Source organism: Zingiber officinale, chromosome 1B (genome assembly GCF_018446385.1).
Source record: "Zingiber officinale cultivar Zhangliang chromosome 1B, Zo_v1.1, whole genome shotgun sequence".
Classification (NCBI taxonomy): Eukaryota; Viridiplantae; Streptophyta; class Magnoliopsida; order Zingiberales; family Zingiberaceae; genus Zingiber; species Zingiber officinale.
Genome location: NC_055986.1, coordinates 145,633,058 through 145,651,262, shown reverse-complemented (window position 1 = coordinate 145,651,262; position 18,205 = coordinate 145,633,058). Strand labels below are relative to the sequence as shown.

At 38.0% G+C, this 18,205-nt stretch overlaps 3 protein-coding genes and 1 non-coding gene across 4 annotated transcripts; all 4 read right to left on the bottom strand.

Annotated features, from left to right (window-relative positions):
- Positions 1-4,828: 4,828 nt before the first annotated feature.
- Positions 4,829-4,900, bottom strand: TRNAQ-UUG. Its single transcript has one exon. It is a non-coding gene; the product is annotated as a tRNA-Gln (tRNA).
- Positions 4,901-5,714: 814 nt separating this feature from the next.
- On the bottom strand, positions 5,715-7,810 carry LOC122007219 (AP-3 complex subunit sigma-like). Its single transcript, XM_042563072.1, has 7 exons — positions 7,652-7,810; positions 7,524-7,566; positions 7,358-7,419; positions 7,020-7,116; positions 6,764-6,834; positions 6,048-6,139; positions 5,715-5,932 (listed from the first exon to the last, which is right to left on the bottom strand). The coding sequence occupies exons 1-7, from the start codon at positions 7,718-7,720 to the stop codon at positions 5,866-5,868; spliced, it is 501 nt and encodes a 166-aa protein (XP_042419006.1). The 5' UTR covers positions 7,721-7,810; the 3' UTR covers positions 5,715-5,865.
- Positions 7,811-10,149: 2,339 nt separating this feature from the next.
- Positions 10,150-10,796, bottom strand: LOC121983802 (coatomer subunit gamma-2-like). The gene is made up of 2 exons (XM_042536427.1): positions 10,644-10,796; positions 10,150-10,503 (listed from the first exon to the last, which is right to left on the bottom strand). The coding sequence occupies exons 1-2, from the start codon at positions 10,794-10,796 to the stop codon at positions 10,432-10,434; spliced, it is 225 nt and encodes a 74-aa protein (XP_042392361.1). The 3' UTR covers positions 10,150-10,431.
- Positions 10,150-12,474, bottom strand: LOC122043197 (coatomer subunit gamma-like). The gene is made up of 6 exons (XM_042603711.1): positions 12,422-12,474; positions 12,202-12,237; positions 11,647-11,803; positions 11,444-11,575; positions 11,182-11,356; positions 10,150-10,883 (listed from the first exon to the last, which is right to left on the bottom strand). Exons 1-5 carry the CDS (start codon positions 12,472-12,474, stop codon positions 11,186-11,188), a joined length of 549 nt encoding a protein of 182 aa, XP_042459645.1. The 3' UTR covers positions 10,150-10,883; positions 11,182-11,185.
- Positions 12,475-18,205: the final 5,731 nt, after the last annotated feature.

Here is an 18,205-nt window from a genome sequence, read left to right as displayed (position 1 = left end):
ACTTCTCCGCCTAAAGGAGTATTTAATGATTCAACTTCCTTGGATTAACAACCACATCGGTTGTAACCAAGTAAATACTTGTGTCTCGTCTTTTAATGTTCTATTTACTTTTTGTTTATTCTTTATACAAGTATTAGTTTAAGAGTTCGAGAAGGGTTGGTTTTGTTTTTGTGTTTGCAGGCTATCCAACCCCCCTTCTAGCCGGCCGCAACGGTCCTACAAGTGGTATCAGAGCCGAGACGCTTCAAGAAGGACTAACTGGCGTCTGAAGCAACAAAACGATGGCCGGTAGAGCCGTCAATTTGGGTTGGGCCCGTCGGGTTGGCCCGTCCCGCCAAACAATTTAAGTGGGTTGGGTTGGAATTTTATCAACCCAAGTCCGTCGTGGGCCGACCCGCCTAGGCCCGCGACCCGCGCGGGTCGGCCCGCTTGGGCTTGGGTTGGCCCGCGGGTTGAAAAGCACATATAAGATAAGTTTTATGCCAATTTATTATCTTTCTTTATTATAATTTTGAAATAAAAATAGTACTTTTCATCTAACATAAGTACTTGTTTGTGTTCATTTATATTTAAAATACATGTTTATGTATACATTTAATTGTAGAAAACTTTTTCGAAGTAAAATGTTGAAGATATGAAATATTTTTTAATTTTTTTAAAAATTTTTGATGGGCCCGCGGGTTGGCCCGCCAAACCCGCAACCCGCCTTAGAATGGGTTGGGTTGGAAATTTTCCAACCCGCCAAGTTGGCGGGTTGGCCCGCCCCGCCCCGCCAAATGGTTAGCCCGCCACGGGCCGCCCCGCCACGGGTTGGCCCGTCTGACAGCTCTAATGGCCGGAGATAGCGTCTACCCACATGCATTTGAGGGGGAGTTTGCTGTTTCGAAACAAAAAATGGAGGTATATTTAAATTTAGATTTTGGTATTTCTTTAATATTGAAATCTAGTTTCGAAGCACCAAAGACAACAAATGGAGAAGAACTCGATAAACGCCTCTGGAACGAGAAGCAACGTAACGAGTATATGGCAAACGGTCGGGCAGAATTTCATCTTCTAACCGTAATACCAGATGAAGATCTCGACAGAATCGAAGAATACAAAAGCGCAAAAAAATTTTGGGAAAAGCTCTTGAAGATTAATGAAGAATCAGAAGAAGTCGAAACTGAGACCAAGGAAATTGCCGACACGACAATCGTAGCGGAAGACCCACCTAAAGATGTAGAAAGCTCATCCGAGATGAGCATCGAGAAAGGGGGAGAGTCTCCAGAAGAAAGTAATTCAACAGAGGAAGAACCAACAGCCGACGAGGTAAGTAAGGTATGACCTCTACCTTCTGAACAATTGATTAAAACAATTGAAAAGTTGCCTAAAGATTTTTGCGAATTAGAAATTGAATCGTCGAAAAAGTTTTTCAGATTAACAAATCTACTGTCAAAAGAATCATCAAAAGATTTTTGCAAATCAGAATTTTTGTTGTCAAAAAATTCCTGTGAATTACAAAATATTTTGTCGAATGAATTCTGCAAATTAGAAAATATTTTCTGAAATAATTTTGCAAAGTAAAGACATTGCCGAAAGAACTTTTACAAATTATATTGTAGAAATTTTTTATTTAGTTAGAATTTATACTATCAAAATATTTTTGCGAATTAGGAATTCAAAAAACAATAGAAAATGACATGTTAAAATTTGTACAAATTTTCTTGCTTCAAATTTAAGAAATTATGATATATTAAAATGGAAATTTAAAACTTTCTGATAAAAGTATTAGAATAAATAAATGCATAGAAAATTTTTTTTAATGTTATCAATTTTCTTAAATTTTCTTGCATAAAGTTTTGGGCTTAGAAAGATTTTTTTCTTGATGGCGAAAACTTAGAAATTTTTCAAAAGTTATTTTTGACTTAGAAATTTCTCCTTGACTTGAAAATATTTTCCAGAAAATCATTGAAATAGATTTTTATAATTTTTCTAAGTGTCAACCCTTAGATTTTTCTTGCAACCCCAATTTTTTATGTGATCAAAGGGGGAGAAGAAAAAGTATAAGTCTAGGGAGAGGTAGAAAATTAGAAATTAGAAAATTGAAAATTGAAATTTCTTTTAATTTTAATTTTTTCTATCTTGTTGCACTTTATTGCAATATAAATTATTTAATTTCCATGTCTATTTTGACCCTAGCTTAACTTGGGTTGATCACATCAAAAAGGGAGAGATTGTTGGAACCCCAAGGTTGTTTTGGTGTGATCAACAAGTTAAGATATGTCCTGTGTGTTTCTAACCTTGTGTCTAAGTGTGCAGGAGCTTAGGAGCACAGGTACTCGAGCGGAAGACGCGGCTAGCGAGAAGGATGACACGCGGTGCGTCCAAGGGACGAGGTGCTGCGGAAGAGTACCCCAATGGACGAGAAGGATGCGTGCGGTGGTTCCGAGGGACGAAAGCTGGAGCGGAAGATTGCTCGGGGAGCAAGAGACGCAGCTAGCGAGAAGGTTGGCACGGGATGCGACCGAGGGATGAAGACTGCAGATGAGTACGCTGGTGGACGAGAAGGAAACACGCAGCGATTCTGAGGGACGAGAAGCCAGAGCGGAAAGCTGCTCGAGAAGACCGGAAGTTGGGTTAGGGTGAGCCCTTTTTCGGATGACAGAAATCACCCAAGTGAGCGGATCCGGAGTAGAAGACCCGGACCGAGGCGGACCGAACCGGAGCAAAGGTTCCGACGAAGAAAAGTCAACATCTGTTGAATTGGGGGTTCGGGGTGCCCGGAACCCTTTCGGGTGCCCGGACCGTGAAGGTTGACCAGATCGAGTCAATCTCGATTTGAACGTTGGGGGATAAAGTTTTATCCCCCCAGGGCGCCCGAAACCCTTCCAGGCGCCCCGACCAAGGCTATAAATATAGTCTTGGTCCAGAAGCTTAATAACGAACTCACGAATTGTAATTCCAACGCTTGTGTGCTTTAGTCTAGAGTTAAGCTTCTGTTTCTGCGCTTCAACGTTGTAAGAGACTTCTCCGCCTGAAGGAGTATTTAGTGCTTCAACTTCCTTGGATTAACAACCACATCGGTTGTAACCAAGTAAATACTTGTGCCTCGTCTTTTAATGTCTATTTACTTTCTGCTTATTCTTTATGCAAGTATTAGTTTAAGAGTTCGAGAAGGGTTGATTTTGTTTTTGTGTTTGCAGGCTATCCAACCCCCCCCCTTCTAGCCGACCGCAATGGTCCTACAGTAACTTCTGAAGGAGAGACTTGTTCTTAAGGAGTTGTCTTGAAAAGCTCGGTGTGGATACGAATAGAGGTGAGGTTCGACAACGTCGTCGCTATGGTTGATGCTCTTCTCCTTACAGGTCATCCGTAAGGTATACCTAGCGTAAATTTAGTTTTCGTAAAATTTTAGTTATGTGATCATGTTTGACATGTTGTATCCTTGTATGCGTGTAGTGTGTATGATATGTAATAATTAGGAATTATTATTGTTTTATTTTCCGCTGCGTATGTTTACGAACGTGTTCTAACACGCACTCGCATCGGCATATCCCAACAGGACCTGGCTGTCAGCATCATCGACCGGGCTTTGCGTCCGGTCAAAGCGGGATAACCGCGGACAATCAGAAAGTAAGGAAAGAGACAAGTCGGTAGACCCTGAGAATACCGCCGAGGGAGGCAGCCCAGCCGAGCGGAGCCCGATGAACTGCGTATGACTCCATCAAGTATCTTGTCATATTCTTGTGGGAGTTTGTGCCGCTGACAACAGGACATGTCCAGCAGGCAATCTTATGTTAGAAGCTTCCAGACTGTCACATCAGAGGATTAAATAACTGCTTAAGGAATAGTATCAGGGACACTTTTTTTACCTGTCTCTTCCTAGGACACCTAGGAAAATATGTCTATACCTTGAGATGTGTGCACAAGCACCATATTGATACTATAAAAGGGGTTCCTAGTTACAGGGAAAGATATGTGTAACTTCATCTTCTATATATACTTGCTACAATTCTCCATTTCTTGAGATCATCGAATATTGACTTAAGCGTTGGAGGATCAACTTGAAAATCCCTTCCTGATCAGGTACTGACATTTTTTTCTTTTAAAACTATACGGAGTCTCCATCGATCAACTGCATAGTTCATATCACCAATTTACCATCTTTATTAATTTTAATTTTGGACAGGATCATGTCGATTAAGAACAAAAAAATTTAAAGAAGGAAGCATGAACAAGATGCACGCACATCAGACCAATGGATAATAATCATGAAAATAAAATATTCGTCGATCATTAAATATAATGTTCACTAAATATATGTGTATATCCGTAGCCTCAATGTATCCATACAAGATACGTGCCACAGCAACAAAGGAATTTCTCTCTGCTGTTAGCCTTAAAGTTATGCATAAAATTAAACAAGTTACATTTATAAAATTTTGAAGGACATGGAGAATATCTATAAAATATATGGAAAGAGATGCTAATAGAGAATATTTAGAATGCATATTAGCGAAGAATATACTTTAATCGGTAATCTAACTTGTGATCGCTTTATAGATATGTTTGGATTCGCCACCATTAATATATAATGTACATAGGTCTACTGTTCATGCGCACGGTGAGTCCTATTTGAATCTCAGATAGTTTATACGAGTGCTTAAAACTTTAACATCAAGCCCTGAAGGTTTAAATAACAATTTGCCAGAAAAATCAAATAATAAAATAGTTTTAGCGAGAGCATTAATTATACAAGTGCACCGTGGATTTGTAAGCTTCTTGAATTAATTGGAAGATAGTGGCCAAAAGATGTATTAAAAAAATGAGAAAAATATTTTTTAATAAAAGGTCCTACCGGGATTCGAACCCAGGTCGCTGGATTCAAAGTCCAAAGTGCTAACCACTACACCATAGAACCAACAATATACATTGTAATTATTACAATATTTCAAAATTTTCTACGATAAAAGTGTAGATCCAAGTCCAACCATGTGCAATGAACTGAGTAGAAGTAGAGAAGCTTGCAGGACGACGTACACGGGACGGCACGACGAGTATGAGACACTATGCACGGCGAAGGTAATACTTCCGGACCATGCATGACCATAGCAGCCAACTTTAAATTAAAATTTAAATTGGTATCACTTTGATACACGAGAAAATTTGATGGTGGATTGACATTGTTGGTTGATTTCAAATTTTCAATATTTATTATCAAGCAATGATACGCAAAAAAAAAAAAAAAAAAAAAAAAACACTTAAATAAATACTCAAAGATAGGAGATCGGATCCTCTATCTCCATGTCTCACTCATCACCTCAGACCATCGCTAGCGGCCTCCAACCACCGTCTCAATTAACACTATCACCCTTGGAGAAGGTGAACCCAAAAGGTCGCCATCAGTACAAACGACGTCGAAATCCGACCGGATCTGAGCAAACTTTTCTCCACTATCGATCTGAGCTCATCTTAGATTCGACCGGATTCCGACACTGATCGTATTGATGACGACCTCCCTAGATTCACCTTTCCCAAGAGTTATAATGTTGATCGAGACAACGACCGAAAGCCACCGACGATGGACTGGAGTGACGAGCGAGGCACGGGGACATACAATTTTGGAGATAGAAGATTCGATTTTCAAAAATAAATACATAAATTTATGATCCATAATTTCATTTGTATGAACCCATCATTTAATATATCTATCTTTAAATATTTCCTTAAAATTCTTTCCTGAACATGTCATTTTTCTTTATTACCATAAATATACGTGAAAGACTTCCCTTACAACTTGAACATAAAACGGAAAGATTGATGTTGCATCGCAATAGAACAGACAAAACTGCCTGCGGATACGAGTCCAACGAAATCTTGAACTAGTTAGCGACCAAACCTCCCCGATACAGCCTTAGGCACAAAGCTGATTGAGTTGGAAGATTTTTCAAGTCTGCGCAAGAGAAACCAATTAAATATATGGTATATTTATTGATCAGAGAAGAAAATATTATTTAATAGAAATGAGAAGAATAAAAAAAGAGCAAAGAAAAATCATATGCGTGCACCTAGCAATCTCCTCAACAGCCTTCATCACTTGCTCAGAACTAGTTTCCAGCACCTGCCCTCCAAATATGATTTCATCAACAATGGCATGCATCTGCAAATCACAGCACATACTAATTTAAAATCATGAAATTTACAGATTATCTTACAACAACTTCAAGGTAACATGGAGTGAGAAACTGTATGAGTTTATAGTTCATAAACCACAAATATGTAAGTAAATTATAATCATTATGATTGCATTATTCCATTTCATAATTTTCCATCTGATAAAGTTAAATTACCTGAACTGTTCTCATCCATAAACCTATAAGTCTCCACGGGACGATTTAGTGGCTAGCACATAAGATGCTATCATCACGAAGTCTGAGGTTCGAATCTCGGCATAGCCGAGGTAAATGTCTCCCTCATGCACCAATCACTATTCCAAAAGCTAATAGTCATCCGTGATTTACCTCCTCAGTGTTGGCCGTTAGGGGCGAGCGTAGTGACCTTTTGCCAAAAAAAAAAAAAAAAATAGTTTTCTAATATAATTTCTCCTGATTTGTTTTGATGTACATTTTCTTTACTTGGAACACAAGCTTAGTATTTCAAATATCAGTTACGTGCTAAGAAATACGCTTGAAATGAGGCAGATGTACTCACGGACTCGCTTGTTGAACTGATTCAAGGAGTTGCTGATAAAAATGCAAGCAAATCTCTTAGCTAACTACTGTACCTTGTTGAAGTTAAACACTATATCAAGCTCACAGACATTCTTGAAGCATCTATCCATTGTCTCCACAAAGACTGCAGGCAAGGGAATCCATATTAGGCACAATAATTCTATTCGTGGGCATGTTAGACGTTCCTAAAAATATGATAAAATTAACGTTAAGTATACTACTTGAACTATTTGGTATCATAGAAACCTCACACACAATTGTTTTAGAGGAGAAAATCACTAATTTGTGCAATTGACACTTTGCTTTCACCTTGAATGAGGTCGAGCATAGCAAGTTCATTTTCACTATTGTCAAACACGAAAATGAAATAAAGCGTTGCAAGGTGCTTGTAGACCAACCTTGTACCCTGCAATGAAACATAAAAGTTCACATGATGAGATTCACATTAAGACTTGCAGCGAAAATTGAGACCTTTTATGGAACTACTAATATCTCTCCAAGAAACTATGTATTTTGCTCACGGGCTCTCCAATCCATCGTGAACATAATTTATAATTGGTAAAAAGATCGAGTTCCTAAAGATTTATCATCCTCAATTTAAGGAAAAAAATTGCAAGGCAAGAACATGTTTAAAAGCAGAAAAATACTGGGCCGAAGATTGCATCTGCTTCGACGAAATTGCTGACATTGTCCGGTCTTCCAGATAGAACTACAACAAGGAATCCAAAAAGATTGGATCTTTTGTTGGAATTAGAAACGGAGAACGTACGGGAAAAGGAGGATGTTCAGAGATTCACTTGGGGGCTTCCTGACCTGCGAGGACGCTGCGCATGAGCTCCTTCTGTTTCTCCGGTGGCTGGCGATGAAACAGGAGCAACAAGAGAACTCGATAATAAGCCCGACGAAAATGACAACGGACGAGAAAAAGAGAGTTAAGGGACCTGGAACTCGTAAAACTTGAGCAGGCGAGGTTTTCCCTGGGTGTTCATCACGATCACCGCGCGAATCATGGTCGCCGCCGGTCACCAGCCGCCCAAATCCAAAGTAATGGTACAGAGTCTACAGACGTGATCGGGAAGAGCGGTGCCCCAATTCGCCTCTTTGGCGTTGCTGTTTTCTGATTTAAGAAACAAAAACAAAACATTTTTTTGCCGACGATGTGTTTGATCGGATCACGGCCGTTGATGCGTCTGTGATCCGCCAACCCATTAGGGTTTAAGCGCCTTCGCTGACCCCTGTTCGGCTGTTCCTTCCAAACCCGTACGGATGGTGTCGCTGTGCAGGTCCGCAGTAACGGTCGCCGCGAGATGCGTCGCCGCCCTCTCCGAAACCCTGCTTGCAAAACCTGCGCCTTCCCGAAGAGCTGCCGCAACTCTGAGGAGGTGAATCGACTTCCTTGAAACGCCGCATTCTTCTGATCTTGTTATCCTGATTACTTCCGATGTGAGCTCTCTAGGTCGATGGCGGGAAGCGTGGAGTCGCTGATGCCGCTTCACAGCGCCATCGCCTCCGTCCGCCTCAAGTCATTCATCGCGCTGGATTCCTCCTGCTGAAGTTGGCTTTCCCAAGGTACCGGCCATCAGCTTATTTATACTATATGTTCTCCTGCATATTGGCATTCTACCCTTGCAAGGCTTTGAATAGATTGATCTTGATTCCATAGCTGGAATTCTTGTCACTGGCCATTTTGATGATAGGTTTAAACAAGTGCATCTGACCATGGCTTTGAAGAGCACAACAGAGAGGAGGGAAGGAACACTGCATATGAGGAGTACGTAGACATTGCTATTTCTTCTTCTTTTGCATGAGAATTAAAACTATGGGTCCGTGTCTTTTCTCTTCTGCTTGAATTCAAAGTAAAGATGTTAATTGTAGTTTCACTGTGATCTGTGTGGCGTATATAATTGCATGCTGACCAGACAAGGCACCCAGCACCATCAATTATTCTTAGGCGTTAGATTAAAAAAAAAAAAATAAGACTTTAATATATATAAATATATATATTTAAAAATAATAAAAATATTATTAAAATATTTAATTTTTTAGTAAAATTTAAAAGGACAATTTTATAGATTGTTAATGATTATTTATGTAATTAGAAGGAGTGACAAAATAAATCATGTAGCAATAATTTTATCTTAGGTCAAACCTCAATTCTTTATTAATAAAATTTAAAAAATAAAAAATATTTTATATAATTAATTTGACAACGAATAATAAATTATTATAATACTATTAATATATATTTTAATTATTATTATTTTTTAAAAAATATCAATCAATTTTAACTTTGTTGAAAAAAATCTTGATACAATAATAAAAATTATTATTATGTGATCTAAATGTAATAAGTAAGTTCTAACAATAGTAGATATAGACATTATGTACAATAAATTCTTTCAATCAAACTATTTTTTTTTATCAATTTTAATTTCATAAATTATCAATTAAATTTATTTAGTCAAAAATATTTAGTTAGTAAATATAGATGATAATTTATTAAAAAAAAATATACATAATAACATGTTGAAGAATAACGACAGAATAATAATAGTATACAAATGATAATTATAAAAGAGAAGAAAGAAAGAAAAATAAAATTTAGAAAAAAATAATAATATAATATTAAATATATTTTTGACTTTTAAAAAAATATTTTTATAAAAAAATATCAATTAACTATAACCTATAAATATTTTTAATTTACTAACCAAACTTAATTGTGATTATTAAATTAAATTTTTATCATTAAAAAAAATTAAAAATTATGAGTAAATTTTTAATAAAAAAATAAAAAATATATTACTAATCAAATCTAACTTTAATATTAAAAAATTAAAATAATCAATCAAAACTAACATACATAAAAAAATAAAAAAAATAAAAACTATCAAATTTAACTTTAATCTAAAAAAAATAAAAATTTATTAGTTAAATCTAAAAAAATTTAAAATTATTGACCAAATATAATTTAACTAATAAAAAATTATTGATGAAAATAAATCTTTACTTTGATTTATTTTAATCATAATTTTAAATATTTAATATTCAAACTTTTATATATATATATATATATATATATATACAGAAATGATATGCTGCGGACAAAACCGAACGGACCGCTGCGAACATACCTTCCTGATCGGTCACCAGACCGATCAGGGAACCGATCATTTTCTGATCAGTCTACAGACCGATCAGGAAGTTCCCTGATCGGACTGGTAACCGATCAAGAAGGCAAGTCCACAGCGGTTCACACGGCTTTATCCGCAGCATATCATTTCTGATATATATATATATATATATATATAATTTGATAGGCCCAATATAATATAATAGGACTAGGCATAGGCGGCCCTGCCGTCATCCATACATTCCACGGTTAATCAAGATGCAGGCATCGATTCACAACCACGATGCATGATGAATTTCCTTCAGCTGAAAAACAATCATCCTTGTGTTTGATAAAAGTTGAACGGTATAATTGAATACATTTCATCCGTCAAACAATTAAGGCTGAGCAAAAACAAGTTCCTAGCAAACAAAATGACAACCACCTCAGTCGCAGGAATTGAACAAGTTCTAACGAAGAAGAACAAAGAAAAAGTATAGGGGAAAGGGAAGGCGAAAAAATTTTCTGGCAAAAGATGGATCCAAACAATGTTTGCTGCATTCAACCCTCAGAAACAATTTAATGAATCTTTTCGCTGATCTCTGGATCTTAAGATCTAACTGCCAGCTTCATTGCAACCTGCTTGGACCCATCAATGCCAAACGACACTCTAACAAGCACCTTCACATTGCCAAGATAAATCCCTGAGAAGCGTGTGTGTGACGTTGAGTTGTTCGGAACAACATCGGTTCCTTTTGAACAAATTGAACATGGTTTCTTTCTGTGGTACAATGGAGTGCGTCATTTGGAAGAAGACTAACCTCACAAGGTCGCATGCCGAGAATGTCTATAACTGCCTTGACGGTTTCTGTCAAGCTCTCTTTCACAGCTAGGCCATACTCATCAATGCGCTCGTTGTCAGGGTCCAAACTTTCCCAATCATTTTTCAAGTTGGAGACTCCCACCTTCAGCATGTAATCAGCTGCGACAATTTCAAGATCTTCGAGCTGGTACTCATCTTCAACACCTTCTCCCTCTGCCTCTCCTGTAGCTGGATCCACCTGATGATGGCACAAGAGGTGAATGGTTGAACTTATGCCAGTGACACATGATAAATAAATAAGCATCCAAGCACTACTGAAACGTGCAGATCTTAATGTGACTACATAACTAACATGAAATCTAAAATACATGAAACAAAGGAAAGAGCCTGATGCGCTCATTTACTCAGGAAGATGTAGTCGGATAGGCACTATCTTCAATCTTACTAAAACTATAAGCAGAAAGGAATGGAAATTTTAATGAGATTTACAAACATGCTTATAATAACATCCCACTGAATTGAGTCGTGAGACAAACCTCCTTAAACCACAAACTTCAGGAGATTTGAGAACTTTCCCGTACCAGAAACACCTTCTGGCTTTTCAAAAGCAACAAAAGTCTGTACTGGCAAATCATACGGTAAGGATCGTAGAGGCTTTGTTGCAACTTCTGAAAATTCCTCTGCTTCAGATACATCAACAAAAACAGAAACCTGATGCAAATGAAATGAAATGAAAATAAAAATATTGTAAAATTGGCCTTGACTAGTTGCGTAACTATTTCCTAAATAAATACTGACCAGCTCGAGCAATTGTTCAGTAATGGTATTTGTGCAGTTGTATTGGAATACCACATGGCTATCAAAGATGTGCTTCACCACACTAACAGAATATTCAGTCTCTGCTTCGGTCAACTCCACAGGTGCAGATGACTGAGAAAACAGAGTGAATAAGCAATATCAATAAAGATAAGATATCACACTGAATAACAGCTATAAATAACCTTGAAAAGTTTTCCAAAGCTGGCAATCTCAGGGATGGATGAAAGCAAAATTTCATATCCATCAACGGCAGAAGTGGGAGCAGCCCCTAACCCAGCAGGCTTTTTTCCAGGAGCTTTTTTCTCAGCAAGAGGTGTGATGTGGACGCCAAGGTGGACGCTATAGTTGGAAGCAAATTAATTACTACCTAATTAACTATTAGAAATAAATTAGCTATTGCCTAATTAGTAGAAAATAAATAATGACCTAATTTAACTACTGTTATAGTAGAAAACAAATAATGGCCTAATTTGCTTTTCTATTTTTGATTCCTTGTTTTTCTTTATGATTGGTCTTTCCTAATCTTGTCATGTTTGACTACTTATAGTCAAAAAATGGGCGCTCTCCTTGTGTGTTAGCATTTGACTCTCGAATTACCTGGGAAAAAAAATATCTAGTTATAAAATCTTAGATTGCTTACTTTAACCTCAAGTCCCTGAAAATACCTGGCTAGTGTATATCATCAATAGGCACTGAGCTAAAGGTGAACGCACTGATCCTTTATTCAAACTAGTAACAAGCTTTGTGACAGCGAGGCGATCATTTTGTCAAAACTGCAATTCATAAAAGCAATTAGCAAAAACAATATAGAGACTATGTCAAAAACTCTAATATATGTTCTACTTGTGCTTTCTATCTCTTGCATGAAGGTGATCATAGGATTTGTAAATAATGAACCATGGTGATGTGCATGCAAGTCAAGATGCAGGCACCTTGTACAAGAACTAAGTAACACACCTGGTGAAATTGCACAAGAGCAGCTCTTGATTGAACAGATTCTTGCACCTCATTGCTCGATCTCTTTACAATTTCTGGGTTTGTCGGTATCCGTATTTGAAATAAATATGTCGCAAAATGAAAGTAAACCATGGGCATAAACAAAAGCGACAACATGATACCTGAAGCAAGTGAACTGCACTAACAAGAGCCGCACTAGAAACAACAGGGTTTTTGTCAATAATAGCTCGCTTTAAGTATCTCTCAATTTGAACAAGAAGAGTGTTATCCGTAATTCTACAAAGGACTCGAATGGCATTGGCTCTATACATATCAGTCTTACTATTCATATCTTTCATCAAAGAGCTCGTGACAATAATAACCTAAACAGAAGAGGTAAAATAGCATATCCTTGGTATTATTCACTATTAATATCCCCAAACTTTTCAACGAAGATTACAGTCTACCGCATCTGCAGATGGAGAAAGCTCCTTAATCATCAAATACACCATCCTCCTAAGCACAATATCCTTAGACTGAAATAGTTTTGTAACAGCAAAAAAGACTCCTGTTGCCTCAACCTATAATATAAATAAATTATCAACCAATTTGAACATAAACATAGCGGAAAAAAAGATACACACACGGTTGAAACAGGAAAGAGTAACAGGACCTCACCTTTGTAAATGTCTATCCTTGATTAAGCAAATACAGTAGCTTAGTGATCACCTGTGGGTTTGTCATAGAAATTAGGAATAAAGCATGTGGAATAATCTAACACTCATATGAGCCGCAGAGATCTGGAATGGGTCCTGAGAACATTTTCTGGCATCGAGCTGGGGATCGTGGAAAACTCTCGCCTCTTGTAGGACAGCCCCTTTCTCAATACCATGAAAGGGAGAGTTCCTCTGCAGCAAGAGTAAGATTTTGAGACCATTATTCCTTTCCAAGCACATAAATACCAGTTTGAATCTAAGTGATAAAACAGGTGAGTTCCAATCTCGTTATATTCCTCCAACGGAAGCAATATCAGCGAAATCTAAATATTAAAGCACTTCAATGCAGGAACCAAAAGGTCAAAGGGAAAACAAATCTCTCAACGACTTCAGATTCACTATTAAAAAAAACCCCCCGACAAATCTCGTGAAGAAAAGGGATATTTCTTTTTCAAAACGGATCTATATCGAAACCTTCAGATCTCCGTACGGTAAATCGTGAGATATCATCACGGCGCGATGATTTCATTCAAAATTGTTAAACTCGATGACAATAGAATGAACGATAAAACATGAAATAACCAAAAAAATAAATAAATGGGGACTGGATATGACCTTCCTCGTCGTGGTCGTCGTCCTTTTTGACGACGGGCTGAGCCATGCCGGAGTCGCGAGATCCGATGGGATCGACGGAGAAAGGGAAAGAGTTTTGGAAGTAGGAGAGTGGTATCAGGGCTCGGCCGGTACGATTAGGGCGCCGAGTCGAGCTCGAGCTCGGCTAAACTCGATTTAGGCTAGTTCGCCTTGAGTTTGAGCTTGATCAATCTTGTAAATTTAAGCACAAGTTCAGCTTGATCATTTAATCCAGGTTAGAGCTCAACTCAAAAAGTTCGAATTAAAATTAAGCATTCGAGCTCAAGTTCAAGTCAGAGTCATAACCTAAGTCAATTTTACTATAATTTTTTTTATATTGTAAATCAAACAATATTAACTTTAAATAAAAAAAGGGATCAAATTCATCCCTAAAAATAAACATCAAAATTATCTATCTATGAGATAAAAAAAAATTAATTGAACATTACAAAATCACAACACAAATATCTCAGTCTCAAATAATTAAAAAAAAATCATAAAACAAAAACACAATTATCTCATAAATAACTATTCTTGTTGCCAAAATATCAAATTTTATCCCAACAAAATTAACCAAATCCAAAAACATGATATTCCAAATTCAAACCACCCAAACGGCTCAAAACATCAAATTTCTACAACATTCAATAACTTCATCTCCATCTCAAATTCTTAATCATACAATTTGTACTACTATCTGCATTCAATAATATGAAATTGATATTAAGCTTAACTATAATAGTAGAATAATTACACCGGAAACACATGTTAAACAAAGAATTGAAATATTACTTTAAGAGATAGATACTGGAAGAAAATTTTCCTAATAAGCTCTCTTTCTGAAAAAGTAAAAATCAGACCAATAAGTGATTAAATTTAATTAGTATGTAACTTAGAAAACTAATAATGAAATTTAATTTACTTTTGTCTTCTTTTTCCGTCCATGTATATGTTAAAGTCAATCATCCCCACATAATAGAGTCAGTACCATGTCTGGAGAGAGTGATGAACGATAAGATTCAATAACTCTTATCCGTAGACTAAATGTTGCTTTTGAAACCATTGAACTCACTAGAATAGCTAAAATATCAACTGCTATCTTTGCCAATATTAGATATTGCATTCTATTCATCCTCCATCATTCTAAACACGAATTTTTTTAGAAATCTCATTCTTCTTTAGACAACCTTTTTCAAGAAAATCTACCAATTCAGATCTCTTAGTCTTTGCAGTTTCAACTTTTGCACAATGGTCATCAAAATCATTCCAATTATACACAGAACTTTATTAACTTCTTCTAGCACTTGAAGAACCAAAACTCTCAGACTCAGATAAATGAGGCGCTCATTTATTAGTTTCTTCAACAACATACTTCTCATAAAGAGAATTAATTCTCCTTAACTTTTGAGATATGCTTAGAGGCATCCAATTCAGAATAAAGCTTAGGAAAGCAAATTCAACCACAAACATTTTTTTGTTGGATCTAACACAACAACTATATCCATCAATAAATTACAGTCATCCTGATACTTGTCAAAATTTTCTTTTATTTTACTAGCCAGTTGCTTAAGAAACAAATCTTCATGTTGTGCATAAATATCCAATGTTGACTTTATTTTTTGAACTTCCTAAAGAAATAAATTTGAAGTAGGATACTAACTACCTGAAACAATGTGTGTGGTTGTCCAAAAAGCCTCCAACAGTGAGCAAATCTTTTGAGCTTTATTCCATTCTCCTTCTTGAGGGCAGCAACCATAAAAGGGATCACGTTCTTTGAACATCTTAAAAGCTTCTTTGAACTTGAGTGCACAACTTAACATCTCAAAAGTCGAGTTTCGCCTAGTTTTGCAATCACGAATAAATTTTTTATCCTTCAACTGCAATTGTTGCACACACTCTACAAATTGTGCACATGTTGTCTCTGAATGATTTACATATTCTACACTTTCCCTTACATTACCAATAATATCTTCAATCTCGCTCGATCCATCTTGAACACACAAGTTCAAGATATGTGCACAACAATAAACATGAAATAAATTTCCTTCACATGACAATGTTCTTGACCTTTGAATGGTATCTTTCATATACTGAATAGTCAAATCATTACTTGAAGTATTATCAACTGTAATAGTGAAAACCTTGTTTTCAATGCCCTACTCTTTCATGTACTTGAAAATGACATCGGAAATTTGAAGACCTCCCCTTGGTGATGGAATGTTAATGAAACTTAAAACTCTCTTTTGTAAATTTCAACAAGAATCAATCTAATGCCCACTGACAACCATGTATTCAATCTTTTGAGTTTTGACTTCGCCCCCAGGGCGTAGCACAGACGGTGGGCGCATGGTATCTCTGGCGTAATGGCCAGGGGTCGATTCTCAGGAACTGACGACCTGGGGTTTACCCCGCCATGCGCCTATGGCCTGTGTACATGCATGAACTGTTGGAACCCCAAGGTTGTTTTGGTGTGATCAACAAGTTAAGTTAGGTCCTGTGTATTTAACCTTGTGTCTAAGTGTACAGGAGCTTAGGAACACAGGTACTCGAGTGGAAGACGCAGCTAGCGAGAAGGACGGCACGCTGTGCTTCCGAGGGACAAGGCGCTGCGGAAGAGTACACCGGCGGACGAGAAGGAAGTGCGCGGTGGTTCCGAGGGACGAAAGCCGGAGCGGAAGATTGCTCGGGGAGCAAGAGACGCAGCTAGCGAGAAGGTCGACGACTGAGGGACGAAGACTGCGGATGAGTACGCTGGCGGACGAGAAGGAAACACGCGGCAATTCCGAGGGACGAGAAGCCGGAGGGAAGCACGCTCGAGAAGACCGGAAGTTGGGTTCGGGTGAGCCCTTTTCCGGAAGGCAGAGATCACCCAAACGAGCGGATCCGGAGTGGAAGAACCGGACCGAAGCGGGACTGAACCAAAGAAGCGGTCCCGGATGAAAAAGTCAACTGTGTTGACTTTCGGGGTCCGGGGCGCCCGGAACTGACCGGGGCGCCCGGAACAGTAATGTTGACCAGATCGAGAATTATCTCGATCTGAACGTTGGGGGATAAAATTTATCCCCCCAGGGCGCCCGGAACCTTTCCAGGCGCCCCGACCAAGGCTATAAATATAGCCTTGGTCCAGAAGCTTTTAATCAGTTCAGAAATTGTAACAACACTTGTGTGCTTCCATTGCTTTGATTAGCTTCTTTCTTTTTGTGTCTACACTGCTGTAAACGAGGCTTCTCCGCCTGAAGGAGTTTTTAGTGCAACAATCTTCCTTGGATTAACAACTTCCCCGGTTGTAACCAAGTCAAAACCGGTGCCTCGTTTTTATGCTTTACTTTCTGATTAATCTATTTTTTTCAAGTGTTAGCTTAATTGTCCGAGAAAGGGTTGTGTTTTACTCAGGGCTATTCAACCCCCCCTTCTAGCCGGCCGCATCGGTCTTACAAGTGGTATCAGAGTCGAGGTGCTTCATGAGGACTAACCGCCGAACGAAGCAACAAGATGGCCGGATCCAACATCCACGCACCAAAATTCGAAGGGGACTTCGCTAGCTGGAAAAAGCGAATGGAGGTATTTCTTGAAACAGATTATGATTTATTACTAACAATGGAATTTGGTTATGAAGCACCAGAGGGCAAAGCAAGAAATCAATGGTCAAAGAAGGAGCAGGCTGACCACGTGGCAAACAAGAAAGCAGAATTTCATCTGCTAAGTGTACTTCCAACACAAGAAGTCAATCGAGTCGGTACCTACAACTCGGCAAAGGAGCTTTGGGATAAATTCCTTGAGTTACACGAAGGAACATCCGAAGCCAAACTTGCAAGACGGGATTTACTTCATAACCAGCTTACAAACCTCCGATTTGAAGAAGGTGAAACAATTGCACATCTACACTCGAGGATTCAGGAACTCATCACCAGACTTACGAATCTCGGAGAAGAGGTAAGTAACCGAGATTCGCTAAGGTATGCCCTAAATTCCTTTCCTAGAAACTCAAAATGGGCATCACTAGTAGATGCCTTTTACATTTCAAAAAATCTAGAAAAATTTCATTAGACGAATTCTTTTCAACTTTTGAAGTGCATGAGTCAAGATGTGCAGGTCCGAAGGAGCCCAAGAATAATGTCGCCTTAAAGCTTGAGAGACGAACCCGAGTCAGAATCTTCTCTCGACGACGAGGAAATGGTAATGATGGTAAGACGATTTAAAAATATTTGTAAATCTAGGAAATCTAACCATCCGCAGGGAAGAAAGAAAAGAACCATCCGCTACTACCATTGCGATGAAGAAGGGCACGTCAAGGACAATTTCCCTAAACTGAAGAACAACGGGAAGGACAAGGGTAAGAAGCCTATCCAAAATCGCAAGGCCCTAAAAGCGACGTGGGACGATACGTCGTCGGAATCAGAAGTCAAGGAGTTCTCCGGGCTCGCGTTAATGGCGAGTCATCAAGACGACAACTGCG